Source organism: Lepisosteus platostomus, chromosome 28, assembly GCF_059453375.1.
Source record: "Lepisosteus platostomus isolate fLepPlt1 chromosome 28, fLepPlt1.hap1, whole genome shotgun sequence".
Taxonomy (NCBI): domain Eukaryota; kingdom Metazoa; phylum Chordata; class Actinopteri; order Semionotiformes; family Lepisosteidae; genus Lepisosteus; species Lepisosteus platostomus.
Genome location: NC_142638.1, coordinates 4,145,522 through 4,157,615, shown reverse-complemented (window position 1 = coordinate 4,157,615; position 12,094 = coordinate 4,145,522). Strand labels below are relative to the sequence as shown.

The window sequence follows — 12,094 nt, the reverse complement described above, 5'->3', positions numbered from 1 at the left end:
GTTGGGTGTAAAGCATACACATGAGATACAGGCCACGCTCTGGGAATCGCGTGTTGTGCAAGTTGTTTTTCAAGGCACACACAAAAAAAAAAACAGAGCCGCGAAGCAAGAGCTCCGTGTTTAATTTTCATCAATTTCAACAAATTTGCATTTAACACTGGAAATAGCTTGGTTTATAAAATTTTAATAATGTGCCTGGGCCAGTGATGAGTGTGGGGGGGGGGGGGGGTGGGTTGGGCAGTGTGTCGTGGGATGGATGAAAAAAAGATTGAGAAACACCGCTCTGACTGGTATTAAAGTTGCACTGCATCCATCCAGATGGAGAAAATAAGCCAACAATCTGAATGTACTTGGTTAAGAGGATGCTCGTGTGTTAGCTGGTAATTAAACACAGGGGTATTCATGAGAAAATTGCAGCCCTATTGCCCCTGCAGTATCACCACAAAACAGTCTCTTATCCATATAGATAATTTGTCCATCCATCCACAAGCAGCGTCTTAACCTGGGGCTTTCCAGGCACTGACCCCAGACCTTGACAGTTATAGGACCACGCACCATTTCCTTTAGATGCTACATACAGCGTGCAGAGATTTACTGTGAATAATAATCTTGGTGCACTGGCATCACTAAGTCCCTGAACCAACAGGCAGTGGTTGGTATAGAGGGCATGAGACTAAAGAAGACCAGCGTCCAACTCCTTAGAATATATAGTCGCAAACAAATATACACACACTGAGCAGAAATGCAATTATTCACCAGCATTGAGTACACTGGCTGTGAGGCCTATGTTAATACCAAAGTTCAAACATAATTCTTTAATACAGTCTGTGAAAATCTAAAGAAGGAAACAGACATTGGATGGGAGAAAATGTACAGCCTCCCACTTGCTGTCCTCAGAGTGTCCAGCAGACCTCAGGGCAAGTCACATATTAATACATTATCACACCAGAGGAGGCTACACATGAGTTACTGCTGTGATGTGATGATTGTAGCCACTTGCACATGAAATTAAATTCCTTTAATAGAAACATCCATCTATTAATAAAATACATTTACAAGTCCAAACACTTCCATTTTCTATGTCTCGCTCTCCCCTGCTCAGTATTCAAGGTCTCTCTCCTGGTTTTGTGACCTGATTTCCATATCCACCCGTAAGCAGAATTACTGGACCAGTGCACAGTGTGTGTGGAGGGGTTGTTCAGCACACATGCTGGAAAGAGGGAGAGAGAGGAAGAAAGGATAATGAAGAGCAAGAGAACAGGATGAGAAGGAAAAAGAAAGAGGGTGTATCCATATGTCCAAGGCTATAGTGCCATGCATGCTAAGCCAACGGGCCTTAACTGGCTGGTCCCTGGAGGCTCTGGCTGATTTTGATAGTATTAGTCCCAATCCTACTTGCATGCTTGCATGCCCTGGGGGACCACAGACCCTACTGGGCAAAACTCAAGAACGCCAAAACACGGGGCACCCCCAACATGGACCAGGCAAAGCTCCCATCTCCCATTTCACAGCGTCAGCGCACACACATCAGGTAAGGATAATGCAGTGCAAGGACTAGAGGACAAGGTAGATTGCCCCCTGCAGCAGGGCACCCACTCAGATCCCTCCCCAGCGGGTTAATACCCCTAGAGTGCTGTTCAGAAACAGCTGAAAATGAATTAGCATTTGTATTTCAGGGGACTCCTTTTCTTTAAGCCTGTTAAGATAATGACAGAAGGCCCCAGAGCAATGAAAAAAATTAACTTACTGTAGTAGTCCAAACAATCACCATGCATTAACCCTGGACAAAACACACTGCAGTCTCACTGCGACTCCGTATTATATCATTAGAGTACTATACTGCTGTATAGTTCATTATTTTACTGTAACTGTCTCTTGCAACTTTGCTTATGATGTCAATCCCACTCTCCCCAGCTGCAGACAGCCTGATCCACAGCATGTTAAAACAGAGATCAAGGAGCTGATGATTCATCCGGTCCCAGTGACATCATCATTACAGCTTCCAGTGGGGGAGCCTGGACTTATGACATCAACAGGGCAGGCACTGAGTGCATTGGTGATGCAACTCAGCTCTGTGCTGACTTTGAAATTCAAATGTCTTTGCAGTGTCTACTTGGAGAAAGTGTATATATTATGTCCTGTACCTTCTCCATCTCCATTTTTCCCCTCCTTCTTTCTTATCTAAGTCACTTCTCTCTGGCAATTTTGTCTCATTTTCACTAATGTCTGCCTCTTCTCTCTTCTGTGCAAGTGGAGCATCCCAGGAACTGGCTGGCAGATACTAATTCTGTCTGTCTTGTTCAGACAAGCTGACAGGTAGCTCTTGGCTGTCTGCTCTGCCACTTAATTAGACTTTAAACTATGTGTGACTTAGGCTGAATCTGGAGGGAGGGGTGCACTTCACTCAGTCTGAGGGGGGGCAACTGTGGAGAGGGCAGGGTGGGCTGATACTAATGTACAAGCAATGACCATGGCATTCTGCAGTGCCATGCTCAATTAAGCATTAAACTCAAATTAAATTCTGAAATTTAACAACCATTATGGAAAGGTTAAGAGGAAGCATACTGAAAGCTCACTATACATCTACTTTGGAAAGGTTGAATTAAAAGTTATAAAAATACTAAGGAAAAAGAACTATGGCACTGTATGCATAAGGTCAGCATATTGCTCAAGTACAGAAGGAAAGGATAGCACTTTAAAGTGCTTCATTAATTAATGGGAAATTAATGAAGCTTTTCAAATACATCTTTTCTGATGGAAGTCAATCACAGGCATCTTCTATGGAAAGATCTTCCCTAAGATTTCACAAAGCCCTTTCAAGACCTCCACAAGATTTCACCACCTGCAAATTTCATTTCATATGCTTATATGAAATAGCATGAAGGCAGGAGTTATACAATGTCTTATCAGACAAAGTTATAACCACATCACATGCACAAGAGCTCAGTATGACAATAAATTGAAAATCATAGATATCCATAGATAAATGAGGAATTAAAGACTTAAAACATGTTGGGTATTAATATTTTAACAGCAATACAAAATGTACTGTAGTATCAACCCTCAGTCAGGAATTGAATCCACCTACTGTACATGCATGTAAATTACAAAATCAATAAAAAAAGAATCAGAAGAAAAAAACAAAATTAATTAAAAATAAAATGCTTCTGTATTCATTTCTGATTCATAGGCCATTATATTTTACTTGCAAGACAGCAGAGGCTTAGAAGTAAAGATTTCTATATCCTCTTCACAAGCTCTCCTCTGTGATCAATAAGCAAATATCCTGTTTCTAAACCATAATACTGAAATAAACCCTTCCCGGTTGATAGTCTTGACATATAGACATTGATCACTTAATGCTGCTGTGAAACAAGAGGAATAAATAAATTAATAAAACCTCTAAACTTCCTGGTATGTAATGGCTTACTGCTGCTGGGTCCTCTACAGCAGGCACTAGCAACTTGCATCTTGGATTACAACCAATTGAAAAACATCCATTACATTTCTTCGGTGGAGAAGATGGAAGATAATGAGCTAGGATATGCCTATGCATGAGAGCATTTTAGAAATCATACTTTTTACTGGCCTCACTATTAGTAATCCCAGTCAAACAAACAGACTATCTCACCCTAGAAAGAGCAATCCCAGATCCCAATCCTACTGAAAACTTTGAATCAGGGAACCCTCAGTGTCGGGCAAAGGTTATCCAGTTATCCTAGCTGGATATCCTACTGTAGATAGCGATCCTATGTAGAGGAACAGGATAGGACAGGGCTGCAAATATTCTATAGCGTTGCAGAATAACATACTGTACACTCTGGGTCCAGATCAAGCTGTCCTCGCTACTCAAAGAAGCCCAACACGTTATTCAGTGGGAGGTTCTTAATATTTTTGTCGCGTATATATAATATATAACACGTAGAACACATAATATATAATATACAATTTACAATATATAGTATATATGAATACAAAAATTCTTTTATTTTCATATCCCCAGTTTGTCACTCCATTCCTTCTCCCAGCCCGGAGGCACTTCAAAGTGCCCCGTGTGTGCAGTCAGGCTGATTTTGTTGGCTTTTGTTTTTCACAGAGCAGAATCTTGCAGCGAGGGTGAAAGCCGCATGTAACATTTACAACTCCGACTCCCGGAGAACGTGACATTTAACAATGTTACGGGAGGCAATTCGAGACCAGCTTTAGCTCAATCAACACAAGCACACGATCTTTCAAAGGCACCTGCCTGAGGGTGGGGTGCTGAACAGAGCACAGTGTTTTCTTCGCTTGCATCTTTCCTGAATCTCCGCACTTTCCCTTCTTACGGCTGGGGGGTCTGGGGGGAGGGGGGTGTCAGTTTTTGTGAGCGTGACAAGCGCGGTTCAGAGAAATGTAGAGACTGTGTCAACGGGAACGGCGGTCTACTTCCACGCACAAAAAAAGTTCACCAACAAAACAAATAAAACAGAAATTAAATCTCCTCCACACCGTTTTCTGCAGACTACGAGCAGCTGCCAATTAAAAATAAAAAATATCAAGGAAGCCAAGAATCGCAGCACTGAGTCACGAAAAGCGAGGAGGAGAGAGAGTGAAGAGCAGACTGGCGAGGAGAGGGAGCAGAGGGAAAGAGGGAACTGGGGATCCGCGTGGACACACTGAGAAGTGCGCATGGAATTCTAGCTCGTCAAACAAATCGACCCTGTTATAATTTTGTGCGTTCTGAACGTGATCATAAGACAACGCGGTTTCTCAAAGTGACACGGATAACGCTCAGACTGCCGCCCCGGGAAACTGCGAGGTGTGGAGTGGTTTCGGCAGAGACGATTCTCCACACCTCCTACAAGACCAGTCAGCTCGACTGAGCTGCTAACTGGCGGCCGGCGCTGACGCACACATCTTCCCCAATCGCTCCACAGGTGTTCGCCTGCAGAGATCCTCTGCACTGATGTCCCCACCCGTGATCCCCCTCGCTGACATATACCCTCATAAGCGAGTGTGGAGTTTGACCAGTCTTGTATGCCCAATTCGGAGGTTAGTAAAGACATGTAAAGGAAGATCACCATCACCACTACGGGACCCAGTATCTAGCCGAGGTCAGCCAGAGCACAACAAAAACAGATAGAAAAACAATGACAATGATGTCATTCACAATGCAGCCAGCAGGAACACAATAAGAACTACATACAGCACAAATTGTAGCTCAGGAGCCAGAGGACCTTCTTCTTCCAAACACTGACAGAAAACCCTCCAGCAGAGTGAAGTGTATGTCTTCTAATTTGGAAGCTCTCCCCTTGCTACCTCCCACAAGACCATATAAGTAAAACCTCTTAAAGGTGCGCTGTTGTTTCCCATGTATATATCCCAACAACAATAACCATGTGCAAAAACAACCCTTTTCCATACAATCCACCTACAACTATTTTTTGTATTCTGTATTTAAGTGTATTCATTATTTTCTTCTAAATAAAATAGTAATTCCAAGGGAAAATGGTTAAATGCCTGTTTTGAAACGGATGGGGAGACCGGCTCCCCTCCAGTTCACAAGGGGGCGCTGTAGAAACAGGCCATCGGCCGTTTGGACTGACTGTCTTTGGCCTTGACTCTGAATGCAGGTGAGTAGGTCTAACTGCAGCTAACACACACAGTCTAACATACTGTATTTGCAAGTCCCTTCCCTTTGCTTTCTTTTCCTGGCATCCTGTTGCTGTGGACAACACAAATCTTCTATTAGGTAAGTGCACAGATTCCTTGGTTTTTATAGACCTACAACACACACTGTAGGCTGTGACATGGTAGGCAGTCACAATCAGCTTAAACAAATGTTTAATTTTCCATCCGTCAATAATAATGGTGCTGCATTTCTAAAGTCTGTCAGTACAGATAAGCCTGAGGTGCTACAGTGAAAAGCACAGAAGAAGAGCTAAAAGGAAAAGGGAGTATAGAGGAAAAGGACAGAAAAAAATGCATCTGAAAATAAAAGAAGACTTACTGAAGGCTATGGAGGAGGAGAGAGAGAGAAATAAGACTGGATAATGAAGTTTCACAGACAGGGAGGAGAGTAAAAGCCAAAAGGGAGAGTTAGAAAGTGCATTACATTTCCCCTGGAGCCATTTGTCACCATAAAAGTCATTACCACAACCCCAGGTATCAGGTTCTCTATAAATAATACAACCAAATCCTTGCCGCATCTTTAGACAACTAGGCCTCCGATAAATGACACCTCCCCATTTATCAGCTCCATTCCTAAACAGCCCTCCTCCATCACTGTTTCAAATCTTTACAATCTCACGATCTCTGCCACTACCTCTATCTCCTCTTTGGCCCCACAAAGCTAAAGAAGACACATATTAAACTGTTTGCTGACGCCAGGAGTCTTCCTGCTTGAAGACTGAGCACATCAGGACATGTATTTTGTTCCCTTCATTTTAAAACCACCCCACTCTCTGTCATTTGCACTCTCTCTCTCCCTGTTTGTTAGTCTGCTCTTTCCAGCTCTCTTTTCCATCTCAGTTTTCACCCTCTTCACATCCCTCCCTCCTCATTACTCTGGCTTCCCACTCTCTTTTAAAAATCAATCTGCCATTCAGCCACTCACTCAGCATTATGTGAAGGTTTTGTGATAAGCTGAGGAAGACAGCTGAGAATCAAAATCACATCACAGTCCTACAATCACTGTTCAGAGTCTCATGTCACCAGCTCCCTGCTCAAATCCATTTTCCTCTGTCTCCCTCCCTCTCCCCTCTGCCTAAGGCTTTGTTTCTTATGACTGTTGCTCCAGGTCATCTTTATCTGGAGCGCAGGTTCGGTGAGGCACATCACTGCCCTGTTGATCAAAAGCAGTAAATGCAGCATCACGTATAGTGATTGAACACTCCATCCTCTTCCTTTCCCCCCTTCACTATACTGTAGCAACCTGCCCTCACCCAGACCTTGTGGGCCTCACACACCCTCCCCAACATAGCTGTTTACCTCTCCTTCTGTTGAGCCACCACTCCTAGCTCGACTAATTAAAGGTACGTTAAGGTATATTAGTGTCAAATCTCCATATTTACCAATCATATCTAACATTTCAGCTGTTGAACCTTCTTCCATTCCCACATACAGGGTCAATCGGGACTTGATATACCCATAATGCCTTGTCTTTCTTAGTTTTCAAGATGGGCTTTCCTGCCTCACACAACAATTTTTAGAAAGCGATTCTGGCAACTGATTTGCAGTCATAACTCCAGAGTTTTCATCCATTTCTGGCTTAAGAATCCCCTTTCAAGAAATCTCTCTCAATTAAGGTTCCTCGGTTTAAATCCAACTGAAGTCTGTACACTCATCATTAATAATGCTACTTTTATAAAAGGAATAAAAACTGCAGGTGAAACGGCCAACCACAGGCAACGTCAGGTCAGATCTACTGTGCAAGTGTTGATTTCAACCAGCACTAGACTTGAGGTGATCCCCCAGGTTTCAAGAGCCTTGTTGAAAACCCCTGGTTTAAAATGTCTGCAGTGGATAAAAACAGTAGGACAAGAGCAGTACAGAATGACAGGTGCACAAAGCGCATTCAAAGCATTTTTCTATTCCAAAGACACAATCCTTTAGGGCCAGAGATGGCTCAATAATCATTTCTCAGGAATGGAAATGTTTTTTTTTATCATTTTATTTTGTTGACTTGAGCCCTCAGAGAGCATCAGCCCACATCACAAATGGGCCCACCACATGACTCAGCAGCGTCTGGCAGGCCGTGCTGGCAGTGCCCATACGGCAGTGGGCGTTGGAGCAGGGCTGCAGGAAGCCTGCAGGACTGCGAGGGGAAGTCCGTACTGTGACTGCTGACACTCGTGGTTCAGCAGCCCATACCAGTCCTTAACCTTCCACAAACACAAACCATTAACGCATTAACTTTTAACATGTGAAAAACAGGCAGTAGAGAACAGTTAAATGTTCTCTTTCCAGGCCTCCAGAGTGGCTCAACCAAGAGCAGACTGGGATCTAGGACTGTAAGGTTGATCCTCGGGTCAGTAGCCAACTCTATCCTGAAAGTAGCAGAGCAGGAACAGCAATCAATCAAAGATCCAGCGCTCCTGAATGTATTAACATTGTCCAGAGAAGTGTAAATATCAGCAGATATTGTATTCTGTTATGTATTAGTTTACCTGTCTTGGACCAAGATAAGCAGATTGTGCTGCACCAATGCTGCCTCAATGTTATTAACCCCAGGTCTGTAAATCTGAATAAACTCAACTGACCTTAATGGCATTTGCCAAATAATAATTATCGAGCACTGTCAAATAAGGTGCACAAAAAAACATCTTTTGTCCAATATTCCCTTATCACAGCCAGCAAGGAAATCTTTCATCTTTATATATCAGGCTGCCAGCCACGAATCAGTACTGGCTCTTACAGAAAAACATTCACCCAACAAGCCACCAAACTAACACCTGACATTGAATTCAATATCTGGGGCTCCACTGTGCATAATATTATTCATATTGACCCATCAGCACTGACAGTATGAGCTCTGGAGAGCAGCCGTGACAGCAGAGCATCGGCACTGGTATAGTTATTGACTGAAACTGACAGGCAGCTTCAGCCCAGTTACGTGCAGAAGTGCTGAAGCAGCTCTGAGCCGTCTGGCAGTACACGGTGAAGAGGGCCCTGCTCTGTCACGGAGAGTTTCCAGGAAAAGAAATAAAGAGGAGACCGCTGTTCGGAGACTCAAACACGGCACCGAGGCTCCAGCAAGTGGAAGCTCACGAGAACAACGCAGACCGATCCGCTCTCGATGAATTAAGACTTTAATGTCTTTAACAAGGCAGGTGCTGGAGCCGTGGAGATCTAAGAAAGACATTTTCGATTTATCCTGTTAAGGCTGGCAGCCGCTGGATGAATTACCTGTAAAAGAGGTTGAGTTTATCACAGATAATCCAAGCCCTGGCCCAGTTCTTTCAAAAGTGAAAACAGCAACTGTATGTAGAGTACAGCACACTAAGCAGTTCTGGGCTTTTCAATACTGTGAAAGGCAGATACTGTAGGACCGTGCACTTTTTGTTTGCTCTTCCTTATTTAACACAAGCACAAGGGGCAGGTCTTTTTTATCTGTTTAAAGACACTATTATTCTAAGCTATTATTCTTTCCTTTATTCTTAATCATGAGAGGTGTTTAAGCCTGCAGTACCAGTATTCATCTTCCATTGTCTTTGCAGCAAGTAACCAGAAACACACAAAAGCACGGGCTACCTTTTCCAATTAACAAAGACAAAAAGAAGAAACTGAATGAACCATTTAAACGAGGATCTCTGACTCCACCAATTTGCAAATTATAATATGGAAATTAGCATAAAGAGCGAGGACGAGAGAGGTGTTGATTCCATTGACTTTTTAATTGATAAAAAAATCAATCATGTTCCCGTGGTAAATCTGACAACAAGACTAGAACGAACACATGGTTTATCAGGGCACATCTTTTCTATGTAAAACTGTTCCATTATTCTCAGTGTTTAAAACTACTGGATGCCCATAATACTTGCTGGTCCATTCAGACAGCTGTACCATGCAACGCTAAGCAATGAAATGTGGTACAGATGTAAATGAGATCATGGGGAGTATGTTTTCATGGATGTCCACTGTACTCACCAGAAGGCACTAACACCACAGGAGCAGTGGTCTGGGGGAGGCCTGTGACTGCTGCTTTTCACCCCAGATGAGCTCTTGAGCACCTCTGCCAAATGATGTCTTAAACTGACTGGCCTTCTTGTTTTAGACTGCTGGTTAACTTGTCTGCGCACTTATTCCTGAATTTTAAAAAATACACAACTTCAAGGGGTACTGTTTCCAATGGCCGAATACAGAATGTACTGTGTAGTTGTCTCTCTTCAGCTTACTGTTCAGCTTTACTGTTATTTTTGACGTTATGGCTCATAAATGGTGATCAGTTCCTGACACAGGTGGGATCGGGACAATGTATTAAATAACCCCACCCTGAGGACTTGTCTTTTTTACTTTCATGCAGAAGACTCATTGCCTGGCTTATGAACGCCAATTCTGAAACTCAGGAATTGTCAAGGAGTTGATATCAATTTCAATTCCATCTTTTACAAAACATTTAACAAATGTGTCATAAAAAATAAATGGCTTGGAGATCCGTATCTCTGATGAACAATATAAATTAAATAAAATAATTTCATTGCTCTCTTTATGGCTTTACATTTGGGGTCCTTCACACGTCCCACTTAGACGATACGTCTGTCCATCCTGACATTTCCTCTCCTCTTTCCTGCTCTCCCTCTCTCTCTGCCTCTGCCAGAGCAGAACTTCAGCCACATCCTGTACCCCAATGTGACACCACATGAGCTAACGCATGAGCGCAAATGGACAGCCTGCACGTGCACAGCGGCGTTAACCCAAACGTGCCCAAACTCAAGTGTTCTCCGCACAAACACCTGTCTTCCTCCTCAAAAGACAACCGTGTTTCTCTGTGGCTGCAGGTACTCATGCTGAATCATGCCCAAGGGATCATGCACGTCTGAAAAGTCATGTACTGTGAGCTTTCAATCAAGACAGGGACCAGGAGGAGAGGAGCAGTGCAGAGAGGGAGGGAAGAATAGACAGACACAGAATTAGAAGTGAACGAATAGCTATAAAGTATTAGCGATAGGCTGTTAGTATCTGGCAAAAAGGGCTAGAGGAATGCATACACACACATGTGTACATGTGCATAAGTACAGTAAACGCATGCCTGCAGGATGAGTCCCCTTCAACTGCATTCACAAGAAAGCCTGCCTCTGTGCTCTGTTTTTTAAAATCTCATTGTTAGATGGCATAAATACAATACTATTCCATGCACAATTAAAGATGACAGACAGGACCAGAGGAGGACTTTAGGACAGGGCAAAACGAAAAGATAAGCCAAAGAAATCTGGAAACAGAATGTAAAAGAGAAAAGGACAGACGAGACAGAGAATGAAAGAGGTCTCCTCTCCCACCTGCTTGCTCTTCTCTCTCCATCGCCACCCCTCAGTCCTCACTCCTCCCTACGGTCACGTCCACACTCTGTCCACCCGTCCCTCACTCCCTCAGCTCTCACACTGACTGGGAGAATGTCAGAGAGGGAGGGAACAAGGGGAAGAGAGAGAGGGAGGGAGGAGAAAAGGCTGAGGAGGGGGAACGGAGGAAGAGAGGGAGTGAAAGGGTTGAAACAGAGAGGCATGGTGACGAAAACGGGAAGAAAACAAGGAGGGGAAGAAAGAAGAATGGAGAGAAAAGAGAGATAAGAGGAAGGAGAAAGAGACGGAGAGTACGCAAGTCGGAGGGGGAGAGATATGGAGGGCTGCCAGCTTTTCACGCCACCTCTCTTCTTTTGTGTCGAGTTCTGTGTCCCTGTCTGTCTGTCTCTCCCTCTGCTGCACTCCTTACACACATCACAGCGACTGTACCGGGATCGACCGAGAATCCCTCACTGACCTCAGCGCTCACAGTCCCCAGGATAATGAAGGCTCTCCTTCCTGCAGCGCACCTCAGGGGTGGGCTTCAATCTGGGCAGAGCCACACCTCTGCCCTCGAGTTCTTATGTACTTTAAGTGGCATGTCTTGTATCCTGCAGTTTATTACCTGGTATTCATTTTCAAAACCCCTCCTTCAGTGTAAGTTCAGACATTGTTTATGCTTCTTTTTTCCATGGTTCCCAACACTGGGTAAAGTCATGTTCTGGTTTTTCCGTGCTCCTATTCCTGAGTTTGACTTTTCTTCTTTTTTGCCCACGAGCAGGGCAGAGGTTTTACTTGTCCCTGTCTTCTTCTGCAGCTTGAGCAACACTGAGGTCAGGTGGACGGGTTGAGGTGAGCTCATTAGTGCTGCTACAAGAGCACCATTGCCACTCACCTGTCACTCGTGACTAATTAATGACTCGCAAAACGTCAATGCTTCCTCTTCCATTCTCTTTATAAAGAAAGGCTCAGACTAAAATGGCAATTGCTTCTATTGCTTCAGTGCCCTATGCAAGAATCTTGTTCTTCCTCCAGAAGCACCCCGTACAACCCCTCAGCAGCCCCTCTCGCTATCCTAAAGTCTTTGCTCTACTTTGGTTGTACTACGGCACAACCTG

The 12,094-nt window shown here is 43.8% G+C and overlaps 1 protein-coding gene across 6 annotated transcripts in view; it reads right to left on the bottom strand.

The window, feature by feature from the left end:
- srcin1a (SRC kinase signaling inhibitor 1a) overlaps positions 1-12,094 on the bottom strand; it is a 133,869-nt gene that overhangs the window by 82,810 nt on the left and 38,965 nt on the right. The window contains exon 1 of one of the 6 annotated variants that reach the window (XM_088623084.1): positions 10,977-11,079. The exons of the other annotated variants lie outside the window; for them this stretch is intronic. Within the exon in view, the coding sequence (XP_088479210.1) occupies positions 10,977-10,998 (22 nt within the window). The 5' untranslated portion in view covers positions 10,999-11,079. Of the gene's footprint in view, positions 1-10,976; positions 11,080-12,094 lie in introns of those variants that run through there. 6 annotated transcript variants of the gene reach the window in all.